At 37.5% G+C, this 22614-nt stretch overlaps 2 protein-coding genes across 6 annotated transcripts in view; one reads left to right on the top strand and one right to left on the bottom strand.

Moving 5' to 3' along the window:
- SF3B1 (splicing factor 3b subunit 1) overlaps positions 1-6952 on the bottom strand; it is a 44176-nt gene extending 37224 nt beyond the window's left edge. For 3 of the 5 annotated variants that reach the window (XR_006720699.2, XM_010971915.3, XM_045507980.2), the window contains exon 1: positions 6833-6878. Coding sequence is in view for 4 of the 5 variants with exons in the window: in XM_010971915.3 (XP_010970217.2) it covers positions 6833-6863 (31 nt within the window). In the remaining variant the exon portion in view is untranslated. Of the gene's footprint in view, positions 1-6832 lie in introns of all 5 variants that reach the window. The other 2 variants (XM_074364219.1, XM_045507982.2) reach the window with 2 other exon arrangements.
- A 173-nt stretch (positions 6953-7125) lies between these two features.
- Positions 7126-22468, top strand: COQ10B (coenzyme Q10B). The gene is made up of 5 exons (XM_010971914.3): positions 7126-7348; positions 11353-11502; positions 15569-15761; positions 19940-20041; positions 21405-22468. The coding sequence occupies exons 1-5, from the start codon at positions 7227-7229 to the stop codon at positions 21570-21572; spliced, it is 735 nt and encodes a 244-aa protein (XP_010970216.2). The 5' UTR covers positions 7126-7226; the 3' UTR covers positions 21573-22468.
- The last annotated feature ends 146 nt before the right edge of the window (positions 22469-22614 follow it).

Raw genomic sequence — 22614 nt, 5'->3', positions numbered from 1 at the left:
AGCACATGTAAGTAAAGTAGGTGTCCCAGATAGCTAAGGGGATTGGGTCTCAGAAACATTAGATGCCTGTAATGCTGTGATGGACTTCTAATATGTGTCAACTTAGCTAAGCTATAGTCCCCAGTAATTCAAACAAATACTAATCTAGGTGTTGCTATAGAAGGTCTTGTGGTTGTGCTTTAAGTCTATAATAACTGACTTTAAGAAGATTGTCCTAGATAATCTGGTTAGGTCTAATTCAATCAGTTGAAAAGTCTTCAGAACTGAGGTTTCCCTGATGAAGAAATTCCACCTGTGGACAGCAACCTCAGCCTGTGCTGGAGATTTCCAGCCTGCCTTTGCTGACAGCCTGCCATATAGATTTTGGACTTGCTTGTTAGCCAGTGCCCCCAGTTGTATAAACCAATTCCTTGCAATAAATGCCTTGTTTGTTCTTGAATTAATGTCTTAATATGTATCTCATACTGGTCTGTTTCTCCAGTTGAACCCTCATCAAAACAAAAGTTAAAGTTAAATTTCATCACTCATTTATTAAAAAAAATTTGAGAACCTCAATGAGGACCTATCATATACCAGACATTGCTTTAGATGCTGGAAATACAATGTTGAACAAGATACTGCCCTCACAGAGATCTGATTCTTAGAGAGATTAAAAATCTATTTGTATGTTTGTATAATTTCAGGTACTATCAAGTGCTATGTAAAAAATCAGGTGGAGTAAGGGGAGAGCGAGCAGGATGGCAGGGTGGGATAGAAACAATGAGGTGTCTGAGAGGACGACATCTGAGAAAATACCTAAATGAAGTAAGGGAATGAGGCTGGTACCAGAGTGAACTTACATATGTTGGCAATAATAACAACAACAATAGCTATAGTACAAAACTGGCAGTTTTTGATGCCACCCAAAACCCAAAGAAACCTACTAGGCAGTGGGAGGAACAAGATGCAACAGTTTGTCCTTTACTTTGGAGGGGCTGTGCAGGCATGCCCCAGGCCACTATGCTCTAAAACAGTGCTTCTCAACTGGGAGTGATTTTTGTCATCCAGGGAATACTTCGCAATGTCTACAGACTTTTTTGGTAATCACAACTTAATCCTCTTTAGGTTCCTAGAATGTTTGCCTTCCCGTTTCCACCCGCATCTCCCGTACTCTCTTTCACCTGGCTTACTCCTTCTCACCCCATAGGACTGACCAGGTGTCATCCAACCCAGGAAATCTCCCCTGAGGAGTGATAGCTAGCATGCCTTGATATTGCCATGCTCCTGAAATACCAGAAACATCTCTAACTTCTCTAGCCACTTCATATGATAATTGTTTCCATGTGTCTTTCTCTCTGACCTGAACTGTAACACCTAAAGCAACTTCAAGGGAGGAATTACTTGCATCTGGAGGCCAGGGATGCTGCTCAACATCCTATGTTCCACAGGAAATCTCCCCACAACAGAATGTCAGCAGTGTCACCATTGAGGAATCCTGCCCTAAAATATCACTAATGGAGCAGACCCTTAATTTGCATTGGGTTTACCCCCACCCTCTAGAAAATACGTGTCTTTCCAAGCCTCCAACATACCTATCATTTCCTGATCATTTAGTCTGATTAACATGGTTACCACAATGCCATCCATACGGTGGATTAATACGTTTTGCTGTATGTCCAGATGTCTAGGTCCTTTAAGACTGTATTGTGATACCAGTACCTCCATTAAAATATAGAAGTAAATAAATAAACCTAGTTACCTCCCCCCTTTTAATAAAATTTTTTTAAAGACTATATATTGATAATTATTATGATAGACTATATTATGGGAGAGTTAACAAAATTCAGGAGTAAAACTCAATGTATACTCTTGTCCAGCTCAAGAAAATGAATACTATTTTAAATCCTTATTATTAGGGATGGAAAACAACTCTTTCATCAAATCAATTGCTGCTTACCTGAGGTCACGTTGATCTGCTCTGGCTACCACATCTGGCACAGCAAATGCAATGTGGGGCTACCACCTGGTTGAATTTGTGATAGTTTACTGTTACCCACCAGGGTGTGTATAGCCCCTGTAAGGGCCAGACTTCAATTTAGACATGATGGGGACCACCACCCTTCCATTCTTCAGGTTTTTAAGGCACTAATCTATGCCATATTTTCTAGAATATGGTAATATTTTTATTTACTATCTTGGCAGAGAGTGTTTCATTAGCCTTCCCTACTACATTCTTATTCCACAGGCCAAGGACTCATTATAGCATCTGTAGGATTTTCTGTGTATAGTATCATCTCAGCTGAAAACAGTGGCAGTTTTACTACTTCTTTTCCAATTTGGGTTTCTTTTATTTCTTTTTTTCTCTGATTGCTGTGGCTAGGACTTCCAAAACTACGTTGAATAAAAGTGGCAAGAGTGGGCATCCTTTTCTTGTTCCTGATCTTAAAGGAAATGATTTCAGATTTTTACTGTTGAGTATGATGTGAGCTGTGGGTCTGTTATATATGGACTTTATTATGTAGAGGTATGTTCCTTTATTATGTAGAGGTATGTTCCTTCTGGAGAGTTTTTATCATAAATGGATGTTGAATTTTATCAAAAGCTTTTTCTGCATCTATTGAGATGATCATATGGTTTTTATTCTTCAGTTCATGTGGTGTTATCACACTGATTGATTTGCAGATATTGAAAAATCTTTGCATCACTGGGATAAATCCCACTTGATCATGGTGTATGATCCTTTTAATGTATTGCTGGAGTTGACTTGCTAGTATTCTGTTGAGGATTTTTGTATCTCTGTTCATCAGTGATATTGGCCTGTAATCTTTTTTTGTGATGTCTTTGTCTAGTTTTGGTATCAGGTGACCTCATAGAACGAGTTCGGAAGTGTTCCTTTCCTTGTGAGTTCCTAAGTGATAAGAGCACTAGGAGCATCTTTTATTCTATTGAGGCAACTCTGGGTGGGCTCCTGGATGGAATTTCCAGCACCCCCTCCACACTTCCCCAAAGAGGGTAGAGGGGCTGGAAATGGAGCTAACAATTGATTATGCCTTTGTGATGAAGCCTCCAAAAAAAATCCCAATAGTATGGGGTTCAGAGAGCTCCCAGGTTGGCAAACACATCTACACTGGGAAGGTGACGCATACCAACTCCATGGGTACAGAGACTCCTGTGCTTGGGACTCTCTCATACCTCACCTTATGTATCTCTTCACCTGGCTGCTGTGCTCATCTGTATCCCTTATCATATCCTTTAATAAACTGGTTAACATAAATGTTTCCCTGAGTTCTGTGAACCTCAAAAAAATTAACTGAACCTGAGTAGAGGGTCATGGGAACTTCTGATTTGTAGCCAAGCTGGACAGAAGTTGTGGGTAACATGGGATCCTACTCCTTGCGATTGGCATCTGAAATAGGGTTGAAGCAGTCTTGTGGGACTGAGCCCTTAACCTGTGGGATCTGACACTATCTCCAGGTAGATAATGTTAGAATTAAGTCATAATGACACCCAGCTGGTGTCACAGAGAATTGGTGTGAGAAAATCCTCCGCACATTTGGTGATAAGAAGTGAATTGTTTTGTGTGAGTAGCAAAAGAGACACACAGGAGGAATACACAGGTGGAAAACTGAGTTCTTCTAATTCACTGTGTGTTGACTTTTGCTCTGTTGATAGTGTCCTTTGATGTATAAATTTTTAATTTTGATGAAGTCCAATTTATATTTTCTTCTGTTGCTTGTGCATTTGTTGTCATATCCAAGAAATCACTGCCAAATCCAATATCATGAATAATTTAGTTTTCATTCCAGAAAATAATGTATATTACAAGTTATTCAAGTAGTACCTCCCAAAAAGATACAAAATGAAAAGTAAAAGCTCTTCCTCACGTCTCATTCCCCAAAGGTTTTATATATATTTTTTTTTCAAACATCCACAAGAATTAGATACAACACTATTATAAACTCTCCATTACCCATATTCAGTTCAATAATTATCAACAAATGATCAATTTTGTTTCATACACTCTATTCCTCCGCCCTCCAGTGGATTATTTGAAAGCAAACCACAACCATCATATTCTATTTGTAAAATCTTCAGTTTGAATCTCTACTGAAGTAGAGGTTTCAGTTGAATTTGTGTATGTCTTCTTATATTTTGTATATGTCTTCTTATATTTTGTATAGATCTTGTATGACTTCTTATATTCTGTTCAAAACAAAATCCAAATAATGCCTCTTAAATCTTGTAAATTTCTAACAATCCTCCCACCCTGCTAGTCCCCCTTCTTTATTTGACCTTTATTTGTTGAAGAAATTGGGTCATTTGTCCTATAGAATTTCTCATATTCTGTATTTGGCAGATTATATCCCCCTGGTGTCATTTAACATGTTCTTCTATCCCCTGTTTAAACTGGCATATCTAAAAGCTTGACCAGATTCAGATTCAATTATTTTGGCAATAATATTTAATAGGGATGTTGTGTCAAATATATTTTTGGCAGCATCATTGGTTTGGACTCTAAGATACTGCTTCCCACAGGTATCTACTCAGTTTTAAGTTACTATCAATCTTTTCCTATTGCATAGACAGATTTTTAGCCCCCAATTTATGGAAGCGCTGCTGCCTACTAAAACTGAACCAGAGTTTTTTTTTTAATCACCTTTAAGCTTACAGCATATTATTCTTTCCTTTGCTAAGAAGTTTAATGAGTACCATGCACTGTCATTTATTACAAAGATTCCTTTATTTGCCTTAAAATCTGGGGTGGGGAGAATATTCAATTGGGTGACCCAGTTTAGTGGATATTTTCTTATGTCTAGAAAGAGTTCAATGAGAAAATGTTTGGTAGATGTAATTAAAAGAAGGCCTTATATTAAGTTCACAAACACATCAGGAGGTGGGGGTATAGCTCAGTGGTAGAGTGCATGCTTAGCATGCACGAGGTCCTAAGTTTAATACCCAGTACCTCCATTAAAATTTTTTAACTAAAAAAAAAGTACATCATGTATTGTACTGAAAAATATGTTCAACAGGGCTTCTAGTTAACAATACCAATGGTGTGAAATAAAACTTTGTAGAATGTGGCAACATGATGGCTATTATTTTGTAGGCAACTGGTAACCACTGTGGTGTTGAGCAGGGGAGTAAAATGGTGAAAATGTGTTTTAAAGAAAGATACTATGGGCAATATTTAAGGTTTAAGGCAAGAAGGGCAGCGGTTGTGTATTTGAAGGTAATCTGATATAGAATTGTTTGGATGCAGCTACAGGACCACCTCAATTTGACAAGTACATCCTGTATTGTATTGAAAAGTGCTTAACATACTTTGTAGCTGGGGATTTCAACTCACTCCACAAAGCATCTAGTAAGGGATGGCTGCAAAGAACAAAGCAAGAGTAGAAAATAATAATCATACATACACACAGAAGCTGAAATATTTATGTAAATGTAAATCAGATCCAGTCACCTCAAATGACTTCCCCTTACATTTAGAATAAAATCCAAAGTTCGAACCATGGCCTCCCATGTACTATGAAAAAGCCTTCACTACCTCTGACCTCACTCACTGTGAGCCAAAGCCCTGCTCCTCATAAAACAGGATCTTGGTCTGCAGCCTTTGCACTTGTTCCCTCCACCTAAAGACATTCCTCACCCAAATATTCACAGAGTTCACCTCCTCACTTCATTTAGGCCTTTGTTCATTATCACTTCCTCAGAGGCCCACCTGACCACCCCATATAAAATAGTACCCCACTTTACCCCCCTCCATGCTTTACTTTTTTCCTACAACACGTGATTATCTGACATTGTATTATATACTAATTGATTCCCCCCACTCTAGAATATGAGCTCTATGATTGTGAAGAGTTTTGTTCACTTATCCAGCACCTAAAACAGCAGAGTGAGTGCTCAATAAATATTTGTTGACTGCATTTAATCATCTACTTCATTTACTCCTCAAAATGGAATGCAGTAGGTAGTGTTGAGGGACACAACAGGTGGCAGGTTGGTGAACCAGTGACATGCAGACTGATAAAAGAATTTACCAGAGGTAAAGCATGAGAATAGAAAAGGAGTTTATTAGGCACGCTGCCATAGACAACGACGGGCCATGCAGACAAGAGGTGCCTGCGTGAGCACCAGGGGCCAGTTGATGGGGTGTTTCATAAGGTAGGGCCACAGGGTGCCCGATCAGCGGAAGTCTGATTGGTTGCAGATGAGGTAAGAGGTTTAAGGTCCGTGAAAGCCAGTAGGGTTTATGACTGATAAGGTGGGCTGAAAGGAAGAAGCCTGAGCTATTCTGAGATTAGTCATCACCTAGGACTATTAGTTTATGAGGGCAAACACGCTCAGTAAAGAATGCACTTCATCTGTTGAGGGATCACAGACAGACAACTGAGAGTACAGAAATGGGGGTGGATGGACTTTGAAGGACATCAGTTGGCCCCACAGGTAGTATGGCGATCCCCACTCTACAGTTTACAGGGAACTATGACATACAAAGGGGTACAATGTCAAGACTTCTTGACTGACTGATTCCTGAAATGGGTGAACTGAAGCAAAGTCTGGTTTGTTGGGAGTAAGGGACACCCAAGCCATACACGGAAACCAATTAAAATGGCCACACTGTAAGAAAGCAAATAGAACGGAGTCTCTTCCTAAGGACACGACCTGATACTGCCCTCACCTCAACCTCACGGGTAAGCACGGAAAATACTGTGTTAGACAATCATTAACAGCAACACTGACGGCCAGACTTCGCAGCCAGCAGTGACGGCGACGCTGGCCCAGCCCTCACGGATACGTAATTAACACCCAGAACCCCGACTTCCTCCCGCCCCTGGGCTGGGCTCACGTGGAGGTCCTCGCGTCGGTAAGCAGCACATACGAGAACTGCGGCGGTTGGCGAATTGGGAGAAGAGGTCCAGCGCGGGAGGTGTGGTGAGCGGACACCAAGGGTCTTACGTAAGGCGCCCGAGCGCCAGGCGGGAACTGAATCCCCGCCCGCAGGGAGGGGGTGCGCCCAGGCGCCCTGCGCTCCCTCTGATTGGCCAGCGGGATGACGAGCGCATTTACAGGCAGCTGTGGGCGCTGGGAACGTGCGTCAGCTTTGCGCAATCGGAGAGGGAGAAGGGGCGTGTCTGGCGGCTCAGGAAGCCCGCCGATTGGCTGGAAGGCGCCGGCCCCAGGCGGCCCAGGCCTGCCAGCCGAGGGCGGCGCCGTGGGAGGTGGCGACCGGCTTCAGTGAGATGATCATGGCAGCTCGGACCGGTCAGAGGGCCCTGAAAAAGGTGGTCTCGGGATGCCGTCTGAAGTCGGCGGCGGCGACCAGAGCCCTAGCTCCTGCGCAGGGGCTTGCGCGGAACGTCAGGTAATGAACAACGGGGTCGCCGCGGCGAGGGTAGTTTTCCGCCCGGGCCTGCTGAGCAGGGGGACCGGGGGCATTTGGGGTGAGGCTGAGCCGGACCGGATGAGTTTCCGCGTCTCTGGAGAGAAAGGGTCTCCTGCCTTCCGCATTTGAGGGACTGGGGCCCCGCGCATCCCCCCTTGGCCGAGGTTCGCCGGCCTGTCCCGGACCCCCGGTTTTGTGGGCTCTGCCCTCGCGAGAGGCGGTGAATCATCGGCGAAGCTACTTTGGAAGCAGCTGATAAAGCAGTTCGGCGGGGGTGCCTTTGGGCTCTTCCGGTCTCCTCCCCTATGGCCTACTGCTGGGGCTCTCGGAAAGTTTTAATTTCTCCGCTGAAGGGCTGTGAGCTGATGGGCGTGTGGGAGTTCATGGTTTGGCGGTGAGCCCCCTTCGGTTCCCCCAGCGTGCCAAATGCTCTCCCAGTTTTCTGGTAGCGGTCTTTGCCCCCGCCCTTTGTGGCTTGCTAAACTAAACGTAGCCGAAGTCGGAGACTTGGATTTTTCCCCATGCCCCTGTTACTTAGAGGTCCTGTAACCTTGAACCAGTCTTCGATTTTCCTGGTTGGTTTTGTTTGTTTGTTTTTTGGTAGATGATGGAAGTGGAGACAGGAAAGATTCCATAATTTCACCATTTAGTGTACTTTTATTAGTGACATTTTAATAAATTATACTAGAAAATTAAAGTTAACGTTTAACATGAATTCAGTTGTAAATAGCACGTGATGGAAGGCGAAAACACACATCTGGTTGAGCTCCAGGACATTTAGATTCAACGAAGAATTTTTTAAATACCAACATTCCAACCAACCCCAAATCCTTTTAGATATTTATTGGTTGAAATTAAAGTAAAATCATCTCATATCGTTCACTCTTGCTTTAGGAAAAAACCTGAAAAAGTAGTTTCAAGCAGAACATACCTTATTGTCCTTTAGAGCTACTTGTATTACTCTTAAAAAGTGTTGGCTTGCAAATAAAACTGTTACTTTTGGTTAAAAGAATTGCTTTAGTGATCAAATTAAGGCTTAAAATCCTTGATAAGTATTTATTGTTTATGATAATAAAGAATAAGGGAGTTTATGAGGTCATTGCAAGGCTGAAACATTAACAGAGAGTCTGGCCTTTATTTTAATAGAGTATTTGAGATGCAGTATTGGAAGATTAGTGACAAAAAAAAAACTCCTTCATCTGGTCCAGTTTTCATATCATGGTTTAACCATACTTATGAGTGTATGGCTCTCATACTGTAGTTGAAGACATTATTCTTGATAGTGTGTGAAAATGGATGTACTGTCCAGGGCATTGTAACCATGGTATGCAAGCTGATCTCAACAACAACTATTAGCTTGCTTTAAATAGGCATTTTTCTTGTGATTGTAATCAAATTGTGTAAGGGTTTCTTTTGGGGGGGTAGGGGGATGGTATTATATGAACTTGGTACAAAATTCAAAACTGTATACAGTGAAAAGTAAGCTTCCCAGACACCCAGTTCACCTCTTCAGAAGCAAGGATCTCGTTCTTTTTTTTTTTTTTAAATAAAGATTTATCTCAGAGATGCCTTTTCTGGTACTGATTTATCAGAAAATTATTAATAATTGTACATAATGTCTGCTACATAATTGGCTTCCAATAATAGATAACAAGGTATCTATACAAAAAGTGAGAAAAATGGGTAAAACTTACAATAGTTAAAGACATCTAAAGAATGTCTCAGAAGGGCATTTTTTACACTGTTTGCTTTCTGTAATCAATATGACTACCAGAGATCCTAAATTATTTTTTGTGACTTCTTTTTAAAGGGGGAAGCTAAATTAACTGCCTGATTATTTTGTTTCCACTGTTCTGCTTCATTTAGCAGAGTAACTCATTCACTTTCATTGTTATGATCCCACTTTAAAGCAAACTATAGGTTTACTAAAAAAAAAAAAATCACCATAGGCTTTAAAAAATGTTATCACTGCCTTTAAAATAAGACTCACAGGGGAAGGGTGTAGCTCAGTGGTGGAGTGTTTGCCTAGTATACACAAAGTCCTGGGTTCAATCCCCAGTAGTTCCACCAAAAATAAATAAATATAAGCCTAATTATCTCCCTACCCTCCCCCAAATAAGATTCACATTACAAGTCATAGTTTTAAAGATTTTCAGGAACACATAACACACTTATTCTCTCTAGGAGGTGAATCTATCCAAAATCTCTTTTGACTGAAAAAGAATATCATACATCTGTTTGAAATACGCTCTTACCATCATTATAAAATCAAATACTACTTTTGATTCCCTAGAAAACTTAGAATTCACAAAGCCATCTTGTTTTACCATCATTTACCCATTATTCCATCCTTGAAGTGCTGTTAACAGCTGGGTACGTAAGAATTCTAAAATCTTAAAAAGGGGCCAGTAAGTTCATTCGTACATTTCATATGTTTGAGTTTTTCCCATTGTCATGCAGCATTTAGCTTAACTATTTTCACTGACCTTTCTTTCATCATCTCTGTAATGAGCCCATCCAATTTTTATAAACAGCCTTAATTGTTCAAAAGTCCTTTCTTGTGTTTTTATAGCCATATTCTTAAGTATCACCCCTTATCTTCTGGCTGAATGTTCCCAGTTTCTTCAGCAGCTCTTAACTTGATTTTCTCTTCCTCCTCAGCCAGACATTAAGGTATTAGTATTAATATCCTTAAGGAAATTTTATTTATATGTAAATCATATTTTCTATAAATCACGTTTTATATATAACTTAAGGAGATTTCACTAGGTCACTCCAATTCCCTTTAAAAAAAAACTTGAAAGACTTGATTTAATGAAATATCACTGTCTTACCTGGAACTCTTCAACAGCTTCTCATTGAGAATAGATTCCAGATTTCTTTATCCTGGCTAATAATCCCCAGTATGATCGAGCTTCAGCTTCTCTCTAACGTTATTTCATGGTGCTCTCCCCCTGGCTTGCTATATTGCTTTATATATATATATAAAGTCTTTATATATAGTCTTTCTCAGTGTCTGGGTGCTGCCAGGCTTTTTCCTGTATCTACCTCTTCTCTTCCCGTAGACATACACACATACATGTGTGAGAGAGAGATTATATATATGTGCGCACATAGTTATTATGTGCATACATACCTATTTCTCTTTGCGTGGCTAACTCCTTATCCATTATGTCTCAGCTGAAATATAACCTCAGAGGACTTGCTCGACCACCCTGTCTAAAGGAAGTCCTAATTACATGTCCCTTCACCCATTTCTATTTTAGCACTTTTTTTGGATCATCAACTAGAATGTTTCATGTTTGCCTTATTCACCATTATATCCTTACTGCCTGGCACAAAATAGGAGCTCAGTAAGTATGTGAACTAACATATGAATAGTAGTGTAAAATAGTTGTGCAGTAATTTTATTAAAGGCTAAAAATGTTTAGGTGAACAGGAGCATATCAGGCATCTGTATTTAGAAGTACCCTAAACAATTAACATTCTAATTACCTCGGCATGTTTTTACACATACACACTGAAATGGAGATTAGAAGGTAAAGGATAACAGAGCGGCAGTTCTCACGGGGCCATCAGATATCCAATCAGAGAGTGAGATCTAGTTTCAAGTTTCATAGAGTAAATCAAGAATTACAGAACCCCTATGGATCCAGCTGGGAAAACAACCTGGGTAGATGAGTTGAAAATTGGATGATAAATATTCTAGCAAACCAAGGGCAAGAGTATGTTGTAACACATGACTACAGAATAAAAGCAAGCTTCTGGGAGAGATAACCTTTTGTGCTAGAAGTTTCTAATCTTAACTCTAAGGTTATTTTTAGTTTTCTTTATGGTGTTTAAAAAGCTTATTTGTGTGTGTGTTTCAGGACTCTTCTAAGGTTGTAAAGCCTTCTAAGGTGTGATTGTTACTTTACGATCTCATTTGTGTTTCCTCTTAATTGTCAGTGTTACTCTAAATCAGATAATTTTTGTCTTTTTAGATATTTAGCTTCCTGTGGTATACTGATGAGCAGAACTCTTCCACTGCATACCTCAGTTTTGCCTAAGGAGATACATGCAAGAACTTTCTTCAGAATTGCTGCACCGTTAATAAACAAAAGAAAAGAATATTCAGAGAGGAGAATTATAGGGTTTGTATATAATAATTGTTCTATTAAAAGAGCATGGCCACAATTTTCCATAGACTGTCATGCCTCTTTTTCGGGATTCTCTTCTTACTAAGATCTTATTTTTCTAGCTCTTTCTGTTTTATAAGTGTTTGTTGAATGAATATAATTATATGATAACTTTATAGGACATATTTAAATATCAACATTTAAAGGAAATAATTAAACTGTTTATGACCTGCATTTTTGTACACTATTCTTTTTTATACTGGAAACATTACTGATATGTTGGGCCAAATATGTTTGTATAGCCCCCTCACATACACACATACATAGGTAAGGACATATAAACACGCTGAGAGGCCCCTACCAGCTACAGCGGAAATTAGCAAACTTTCTGTAAAGTGCCAGTTAGTAAATAGGTTTGTGGACCACACTGTCTTTGTTGCAACTACTTAATTCTGTCATTGTAGCCCAAACATAGCCATAGACAATATGTAATAAATGAGTATGGCTGCGTTCTAATAAAACTTCATTTGCAAAACTAGACAGCGGGCCAGGTTTGGCTCCTCATCTAGGGATATACACAACAGAGTATAGAGACTGTAGTTCTGCTAAACCCGAAATACAGCAGTCCTTCATGTGGGGAGTTTCTTAATTCCCACCAAGCTGTCAAGTATTACATGAATTCTTGTAAAAGTGCGTTTCATTCATTTTATTCAATTGCTTTTTCCCTTCTGATTTTTCTGTAGTAAAGGAATTTCATCAGACTCATAACTTTTGTCACTAAACTTATCTTTATTATTGGCTAGTCACTGTATTAGTTAAGGTAGTGCTATTAGCTATATAGGTAAAACCCAGAAGTATTTTTCTTTCTCATGAAAAATTGAAGTGAGTGTTCCCAGTACATGGGCAGCAATCCTCAAGTAGTGATTCAGGAACCCAGGCTCCATCCAACTTGTGACTTTTGTAATTCCTTAGTCTTCAGAGTCTCTTAGGAAGAGACTTAATCATATTGGTTTGGAAGTGACGCAGTGTTTACTCTCAGATATTGTTGTCAAGAACTAGAGGGGAGGGTATAGATCAGTGGAGGTCCTGGATTCAATCCCCAGTATTTCCATTAAAATAAATCTAATTACCTCCCCTAGTCATGCTTTAACCTTAGGAATTGTAGCCTCCTGATGGCCAGCAATAATGCCACATAAAGTGAGTCTAAATAGGTAGACATCTTTGCCACAACTGGTGTCTTAAGAGAAATGGCAACAAAAAGATGAGAAATCAGATAGTGAATTGGTCTGCTTTACTTTTGAATCACTAGTAATAGCTTCCTTTTACTGAGTACCTGCCATTTGACAGGACTGCTGGGTGCTGCATATTTGTTGTTTCATTTAATTCTCACAATCACCATGTGAACTAGGTATTATTCCCATTTTAGAGATGATGAAACAAGTTCAGAGAGATAATGTGTGTTGTGACCCCAAAGCTTACTTTTTCGCATCATGTTTACTTCTTACTTGCTTCCTTCTTCCTCATGCTAAAATTCTTATTACAAATGGTCTTATCTAATGATCTTCATCTTCCCCCATATTTGACATAAACACATTATAATGGGTACCATTTGCTAAGTGCTTAGTAAGCATTGTGCATTATGCCAAAACTATTTAACCCTTAAAAGAACACTTTGAAGGCATTTTTCAATTATGAGTGAAGAAAATGAAGTTGAGAGATTAATCGATCTACCCAGGTCACATGACTTACTATGTTTTAGAGTTGATATTTGAACACAGTCCTTTGTGACCACAAAGATCATCCCTTGACCATTGTGCTATATTGCTTTCTTAGTCATTGTAGACTGCTTTTATGGCAATTAGCTTCCAGGCTACGAGGAAGCCTTCTTCATGGGACCTATTTTGACATTTATTTCCAAGTGTCTGAGAACTTGGGGAGGGTAGATTTATTTTCTCCCTCTTTGCTGTGGGCCTCATTTCATGATCATAAAGTTCATAAACATACATATACTCATTCTGTCATATTCCAAAAATACCCTTTTGAATTTAGATTGTGATTGTTTACTATATCAATTTGAGGTGAATTATGTTTTAACAGTGTTGAGTCTTTATATCAAGAGTAGTATGTGTCTGGCTCTCGTTATTCAGTTGTCTTTTACACATATCCACAGTGGGTTTTTGTTGTTTGTTTTTTTTATTTAAACCCTGAATTTTTTTTTGTTGAATTTATTTCTAGGTATTTTGCATTTCTGTGCTAATGTTTTCTACTTGTTCTTGTTAGTATAGGAACAGTATTAATTTTTACACACTTTATAACAGGCTGTCTTACTGAATTCTGAATTGATTCTCTACCAAATTGATAATCATATCACCTGCCAAATGATAATTTTGCCTAATTCTTGTCCACACATGTGCCTCATAGTTCATGTGCTAATTTAACGACTACTTTCAGAACAGTGTTAAGTAACAATGATAGTCAGCATCTTTGTTTTATTTCTAACTCTAATGGAAATGCTTCTGGTATTTTACCGTCCATGAAGGGAACCATATAATTTTTTTATATAGGCTAATTAATATGGTTATAATAATATAATTATTAGTGTTAAACCATTCATATATCCTTAAATGAGTTGTATTTCATTGTTGTTGGTTTTTATCAATATATTGCTGGATTATATTTGCTAATATTTAACTTAAAACTCTGTACTCACAGGTTATGTGGGTCTATAGATTTTGTAATATGTAGTTTGTGAGGTTTGGGTTGGCAGGATGTTAGGCTGGCTCATAAAAAGAATAAAAGGTTTCCTTTGTGTTCTAGAAGTTTCTTTCCCTTAATTACAAAATTATTACATGCTTGTATAAAAAGTAACAATATAGAAATATACCACAAGAGTTAGTCTATTTTAACTCCTACTTCTTTTTCCTGAATTAACAACTGGTAATTGTTTAATCTGTATTCTTCTAGGAGTTTTTAAATGTATTTTCATTACATTCATAATAATTATTTTTAGGAAAAAATCAAATGTTTAAAATTGAGGAAATAGAGTATATACTTATAATTTTTCTCAAATAGATAATAGAATTGTATATATCCTGTCTGCTTTAGTGTGCCTTTTTTCATATAACAGTATATTGTAGTAAAAACTATTAAGTGTAAAATAAGCTACAAGGATATATTGTACAACACAGGGAATATAGCAAATATTTAATAATAACTATAAATGGAATATAACCTTTAAAAATTGTGAATCACTATATTGTACATTTGTACCTTATATAATATTATATGTCAAGTATACTACTTCTTAAAGTATACAATTGACCCTTGAAAAATGGGAGAGGTTAAGTGTGTAGACCCCCTATGCATTAAAAAGTCTGCATACTACTGTTTCTGTCTCAAAAACAAAGGAATTGATAAATCACTTACCCAAGGGCAGGAAGCTGAAACAATTTGGATAGAATCAGGACTCAAACCCTAGCTTCTTCGATTCTGCGTATTGTAATCTCTAATAGAACTTTTCCTCACACATAATTTAAACATCTGTAAATGAAAATACAGGTACTATATTTACTGAAAAAAATTTACTTATAAGTGGACCCACACAGTTTAAAGCTCTGTTGTTCAAGGGTCAACTGTATATTTGATCTTAATCCTTTAAATAACTAATAGAGTTCCACAGTGTGAGTGTACCCTAATTTATCAATCATTTATCATTATATTAAGCAATATTAATGTTTATCATCTAATAAACATTTAGGTTGCTTCCAGTTATTTTTCCTCTTAAACTCTCAATTTTTAAATGCTGGTCATTAATTAAAATTTTAAAAACCACATCTTCAAGCCAGATCCAACCAGTGGTCTGCCCCTTTGCAATCTCTGCTAAACATAAATATTTAGCTCCATTTTATTTTCTTTGTTGCCTTGAAGTCATTTATCCCAGAGGTGGTGGTTTATCCTATTTGAGCCAAATGATTTATTGCTTTATACACAATAAGTTTTATTCATATTCAGTTTAAAGTGTACATATACCATATAACTAGGTGTGGTTAATATCTCTCTCTCTCTTTTTGGTGGGGGGAAGATATTCTATGCAGGAAATGTATGATGTAGTATCAGGAATGGAGGATTACAAGCATTTTGTTCCTTGGTGCAAAAAATCAGATGTAATATCAAGGAGATCCGGATACTGCAAAACACGACTAGAGATTGGATTTCCGCCTGTATTGGAGCGCTATACATCAGTAGTAACCTTGGTGAAACCACATTTGGTAAAGGTAATGGTTTTGTTATATGACATTTTAAAATATTCCCTGAATATTGATTATATCAAGTGAGCTAAAGGTATAATAGCTTAGAAAGATTTCTCTAAACTCATAGGAGGGAAAAAACAAACCATTTATTTTATCTTCTAATCATGTTATTTTATACAATATTAGCATTATTCTTTCCAAGTAGAAATTTAACTGGAACGTGGAAATGAAAAGCTTTTCTTTTGTCCCTCTATTGACTACTGAACCACAGGAAAGATTCAGCCACACAAGTGAGAAATGTTTTAATTTAATCCTTACACTATTTTTTTTTTAAGTTAAGGAAGGAAAAATGGTGAGAGGATGAAGAAAGGTAGAAAGGCTATACATGTGGAGAACATAAACATTGTTGAGGTCATCCTGCCATGTACCAGGTACTGAAATGCCAGGTACTGTTGCATGCATTATCTTAATCATCTTACCTTCTCAGAGGAAAAGTTACCCAGACTTAAACACACAAAAAGGCAGAATTCCACAGAGTAATAGCCATTTCTTTTGAGTTCCTAGAGTGGTAACCAAAGACTTTCAAAGCTGAGTTGCCCACAAGATTTAGTGGCAGTGTCATTTCTTGGTAATTGGCCAGAGCTAAGTGCTTTCATCATCTCTTCATCAGGTGTTGAAGGAGATGAAACTTTCATACTGGGAAGTGTACACTGTCCAGTGAAGCTAAGAACTTGGAGTCCACTCTAGTCTCACTCTCAAAACTTAAACTCCACTTAAAAGCCATGCTCTGCCCCACCCTGGGACTTGGAGATTATTATGACTGTTTCCACCTGTTTGTCTCATAGTTTTTTGGAGTTTTTACCTTCTATGCTGCACTGCTTCTCTCGCAATGACTAACATAGACTGAGCTCTTTATAGTGCTTTACTTGAATTAATTCATTTAATCTTCACAACAGCCCTTTGAGGTTCAAAATTTATTATTCTCTGTCTTATGGTTGAGCACACTAAGGCTTAGAAGAGTTAGATAACTTGTCCAAGGTCACACAGCCAAGACTAGCTCCATCTGACACTAGCGAATAGCTCTATAATCTTAAATTTTTTTTTCTATTCCCTGACATCAGTCTTTGTACCATTCAAATTCTTATAACTTAGATCTTAACATTTTGCTGCATCTAACAGTCTTCGTACCATTCAAATTCTTATAACTTAGATCTTAACATTTTGCTGCATCTAACTAAAAGAACTCTTAAAAAAAAAAAAATCTCATTTTCTCCTCCTAGCTTTCTTCCCTCCCCTGGCTCCTTGACATATACAAGATAAAGTTAGTCACTTTATCATTGCTCATGGGCTCATCTGCCCACTCTCCCCCACCCCTCAAAACACTCTGCACTTAATGTTCAGTCAGTACCATACATCTTAAAAGTCCCATAAATGTACGTGTAGTACTTACACCACAGCCCTGGGCCTTTGCATATTGTTCTCTCTTCTACCTGTAATGAACTCAACTCCTTGCCTATTAATCCTTCAAGTTCCAGCCTGCTTTCTCCCTTTTCCTTTCATATAGGTAATCAGTCCTGCCTGAGTGATTCCTCTAGGCCTTGTACATGCTTTATTTCTTTCTTTTACCACTCTGTAGTATAATTTCTTTCTTCATTTGGATTTCCACTTGACAGAATTGAGCTACTTGAGGGAATGGGAGATCCCTTTTCATCCGTGTTTCCTTAGCACCAGTACTACAGTGACGGGAGTCATGAGAGCTCTTTGTTTATGAAGGTCTCAGCCTCATGTTCTTGGGTTATTGTAGATCCAGAGATGTTCATAATAACAAAGTTATTTCGGTAACTTTCAACACTGCTGAGGAGGGATGAAACTACTAAGAAAAAGAAAATCTTCAAAACAGTGTGTACTAGATGGTGATTACTATCTCAATTTTATGATGCTTAGGGAAATTAAGAGCCTTATACGAATTCATACTGTGTGTGTCTAATTCCAAAACTATTTTACCATTAAAATAAGCTGCCTCAATTAATGTGTTAATTTATTGTTTAAAAACATATTTGAGAATAACACACAACTGTACATATTCAGCTTTCAGTCGTCCCTGCTTTCAGGTTCTGCATGTTAATACCCAGTACACATGTATGACGTACAATAAAAATCACGGTAACCAAGGGAGCAGCAGAAGCTATGTGACGTTTTCTGTGAATTACTAGCTACCCTAAATGTGCCTGTGACTTACTGTGTCCGTGATTCTAATCTATACACATCTGTAATGGCCAGAAGCCTTCCTACTGTTTTCAGTGTCTCTGCTGGTAGGAATGAGGTCTTTGGCAGTATTGTCCTTATCAAAACATACTATTAAAAATCTCTGGGTCCTTTGCCTAGATTATTGATATGAGTATAGCACTGCCACATTTTGTGAAAAAGTAGTCAGAGGAAGGTGCTATATCGTGGTAAGTATTCTCAACAGCTTTTTCTCTTTCATTGTTGAATTTCCTGTAAGCTTCTTATGTGATTATTAAGGGTAGAATGCATTATCTTACAGTTGGATAACTGAAATAATAAGATTTTATTTTGGACTTTTTATATATTTAAAAATTTGATGGCCATTATTGAACTGTGTGTAAAACTGAGCCTTTGAAGAAAAATTTCACTTCTCCCCAGTGATTTAGCATAATGTGACTTAATTCAGCTATTAAAGTAGTTAGTATTTTAATAACTATTATTTTATCATGACTAAACAAGTTTTAAAACATTCACTGGTTTCCATTTTTTTAATTAAAATAATATTTTTTTAATAAACATGTAAATAGAGCATTTCTTTGTAAATGCTTCTTAACATGGATGCATTTGATCTTTATAATAATTCTACTGTGTTACTGTCTGGTTATCCATTCAGAAGGGTTTTAGATGAAGAGGAAGTGAGGAATACACTGCAGATAACTTCTTGGCCCCCAAGTTTGAACTGTCTGTGGAGATATCCAGATACAGTCAGAGAAATAATCCTACATTCTGTGTTTAGGAAGGCTGTAGCTTAGAAGAAAAAGTGACTCCATTCACTTTAGGGAAACAGAGTTTACCCATGCAGGTTCTTATTTTGCAAGTCTATAGTGTATAGCCTGAGAGGGGCAGTCCAAACCCTTGAGGGGGATAAATTATCAAAGAGAAAGGGGGTAGAGAGACTTGATCATTTATTGGCCCCAGGATATGACAGAATTGCTGCACACTTAAGGCTTAATTGAGGAGGAGGGTGTAGACTTTGAAACAATCATTTAAAAAATCATCTGCTGCTGAGAGAAGGTGATATGTACTCCTGAGGTCAGTTGTCTACTGCCATAATAAGACCCAGATAGCATCTTAGGACAGAAAATAAAGAAGCTGAACTTCATTCATGGTCCTTACAGTTCTAACAATGGACTAGTGGCTGTGGTTCTGGCCACCATTTTTCACACTGGCAACTCTTTAGTGGGCCTCAGTCAACACTTTTTAATGATACAGAAGGAAATACCAAAATGCACTGCACATAGTATCACTATGTATTGTGTTCTGGTGTGTACACACACGTAAAATAAATATGGATGCTGATGAGATTAGAGGTCAGAAAGCAGTGGGTCAGGGACAAGGGTCAGAGCCAGACTTTCAGAAAACTGAAACCATAGAGGCCTCTAGAAATAAAGAATAATGAGTGAAAGAAAGACTAAATGTGATTGACAAGAGAAAAATCTTTGGGTAGGAAAGAATTAGAGAATTGTGCTAGGAATCTGTGCCAGATGCCTTACAAATGGTTTAGCCATCTCAGCGATGTATCAAACAGGCATTATACTCATTTTAAAGATTCAGGAACTATGGTAACAGGGAATTAACTTGTTCAGGATCACTTATAAGAGGCAGAGGTAGAAATAAACTTCCAGAAAATCACTCCCTGTTTTGCTGTGAGAGAACTCTAAGTAGCACAGCGGGTGATAGCAGTGGGAGGGAGAACAAGTGGCAGTCTTGGGGATCCCAGGAGAAAAGAAGATGACTTACATTGGCAACAGATCACTTCCTGGTACCAAGCTAACAATAAGCTGTTTTTGTCAACTGTGGTCTGACCTATAAAAATATTTACCTTTTGAAGAAATCATCCTCAGTTGTAGATTCTGGACAATCTAAATGGTATTTTACTGTGGTTTTATCTTTTTCTTTTTTTCATTTTGTTCTAGGCGTCCTGTACGGATGGGAAGCTCTTCAAACATTTGGAGACTGTTTGGCGTTTTAGCCCAGGTCTTCCTGGCTACCCAAGAACTTGTACTTTGGATTTTTCAGTAAGTATCTCATTAAGCCCTTAATTTGTTCCAAATATCAGGTAAAGCTGGTAAAGAAGGAGTAATCTATTTTTATTAGAACTCACATGCCATAATAAATAACCTATATGCATAGCAATTACTGAAAGACATTTTTTTAAATCTCAAATTTCTGAGTATTGAATACCTTTTTCTGCACTAATTTTATAAGAAAGAATGTTAATGAACCTTTCTCTTTCTCTATTCTATTTCTTGAAACTTTGCATAGTCATTCCTTATCTATAGATTAGAAGACACAAACACCAAATGAAATCTCCACATTGACCTGCATCTTATGATTTGCAGAAATAAAGTGCAAAGGAAAAAAATATATTTTTAAATTTAGGGGCTATGGTATTTTCTTGTTCATATCACCTTAGCTATAGAAAACTTAGAGCCATTTGTGTGGCTTTTTCTTTGCCAACAGATAACATGAGATGTTCTGTTTTTGCAACTCAGGCTTACATTTTAAGAAATGGTCATAATTTTGAGTAAATTACATTGTTCTCAGCTCTTAAGTTGCTTTCATTAAAAAATTAGTGGGCATTAATGAGACAGTTGGGGAAATTTGAATGAAGTCTCTATAGATTAGGTAATAGCGTTATTATCTAATAATATTTTCTCTTAATTTCCTGGTTTTAATTGCACTGTGGTTATATAAGGCATTAAAATAGGGGAATCGGGGTGATAGGTGTATGAGAAATCTTAGTACTATTTCTGCAACTTTTTAATAAATAAAATTATTATAAAATAAAAATTGAAAGTTTTAGAAGTTAGTGGATATTTGTTCCTTAAAATCTTTCTCCAACCAGTTGCCTTGAATTCTGTCTCGAGGGGAATATAAATAAAGTTCTAAATCATTGTCTACTTTAAGATTGACCCACCTTCCCCATCTATTTTGTGGATCAGTCTCTTCTTTCTGTTACTACTTCCCATGGGAATATCCTATCAGAAAGATCACTTACCTTTCTCATTTCCTTTTGGGAGGTAGAGTAGCTCTAAAAGGGGCACATGAATAAGAAGCCAAGTGATAAACATGGTATTTAGCAAAGCTTTTTTTCTTGTTTTCTGTAACTTAATAAAAGCAGACTCTTTGCCCTGAAATGAGATTCATTGACCTTGTTTACTTAAGCTGGTTGTGCAGCCATCGTTGTATTTACTGCAGTAAGACTCCCTCTTTTGAGGGATGTTAAGAATCTCATCCAGATAGACCCGTATTGCTATGCCTTAGCTATATGGCTGGGTGGACCAAGTAGCCCATTTCGCAGTGTGAACACCATAATCCTAAGTAGAGATCGAGTAAAAGAAAGATCTTTCTAAAATAGTTATTAACATTTTCCTACAGGTTTCTTTTGAATTTCGCTCCCTTCTACACTCTCAGCTTGCCACATTGTTTTTTGATGAAGTTGTAAAGCAGATGGTAGCTGCCTTTGAAAGAAGAGCTTGTAAGCTGTATGGTCCAGAAACAAATATACCTCGGGAATTAATGCTTCATGAAGTTCATCACACATAAAGGGAAAAAGGAACTGGTCACCTGCTTGTAACTAGTTTATTCACTTTTAGGAAGTGCTTTCATCATTTGCTTTCAGAAGCCGGAAAGCATTTGTTAAACACAGCTTTGATTATAAACCTGTACCATTGAAAATTTGCACTTGGAATATGGAACCACATGTACATAGAATTCAATCAAGTGTAATTCAGAGTAATATGTATATTAGCATATTTGTATTGTATATTTACAGTAATGGGATGTCATCACTTGCTAGAATACTGACATCACTCTTCTGAGCAGAAATTGAACCTGTAAATTTAAACCTTTTTAATATCTCCTGATCTGAAAGAGGTTGGTTGAGATAACTCATGCAGTGTATATTATATTAACCATGTCATGTTTAAGTTATTAAATTGAGACTATTTATAACTTTTTGTCATAGGGCCTGCCTTGTGGCTTAGGATATTTGAGTAATCATCAGATGCTTTAAGTAAAAATTTTGACTTAAAAATACTGTTTGTGAAGGTTCCCTGGCATTTTTCTTATTTTTAAATTGTTCTTATGGGTAGTAGAAGATAATTCTGTGCTATACTGAGGTTAGCTTCCAGAAAAAGTGAAAAAAAAATTTTTTTTTTTTTGGTGCATGGTCCAGAGTTTTAAATTACTTTCCTCATAGTTAGCAACCCTCTCCCAGACACTTTGACTGCTGTTTCAATAATGCTGATTGCTTGTCAAATTTTGTCTACAACAGTGGGCAATAGATGAAGATAAATTGGTTGGTGTGTCTCCAGCACTGTGCATCCCTATTTTTTATTTATTGCGTGTACTCACTTTCAATAATGTATTTCAAACCGGTATTTTTGTAAACAAATCAATGTAAGGACTGAAGTAATAACTTAATAAAGTTAATTTGTTTATTTTTTGTACAGTTATTTTGGTTATTGAAATCCTCCTGGATTGTTTCAATGTGTATTTACATAGACACAGTAAAATTGGTTATTGTATTTTATGTCTTAAAACACTTTCATAGAAACAAATGTGAGCAAAATTCAGTCTTCCTTTA

The sequence above is a fragment of the Camelus bactrianus genome, chromosome 5 (assembly GCF_048773025.1).
Source record: "Camelus bactrianus isolate YW-2024 breed Bactrian camel chromosome 5, ASM4877302v1, whole genome shotgun sequence".
In the NCBI taxonomy this organism is placed as follows: domain Eukaryota; kingdom Metazoa; phylum Chordata; class Mammalia; order Artiodactyla; family Camelidae; genus Camelus; species Camelus bactrianus.
The sequence above is the reverse complement of the archived record's forward strand: the minus strand, read 5'-3'. Positions and strand labels throughout refer to the sequence as shown.

What these genes read in the sequence shown, in the direction of transcription:
- COQ10B (XM_010971914.3), top strand. Translation starts at nt 7,227, where the DNA reads ATGATCATGGCAGCTCGGACCGGTCAGAGGGCCCTGAAAAAGGTGGTC. An exon ending in GGGCTTGCGCGGAACGTCAG is followed by an intron (nt 7,349 to 11,352) that starts GTAATGAACAAC and finishes TTGTCTTTTTAG; the next exon opens with ATATTTAGCTTCCTGTGGTA. An exon ending in TCAGAGAGGAGAATTATAGG is followed by an intron (nt 11,503 to 15,568) that starts GTTTGTATATAA and finishes GGTGGGGGGAAG; the next exon opens with ATATTCTATGCAGGAAATGT.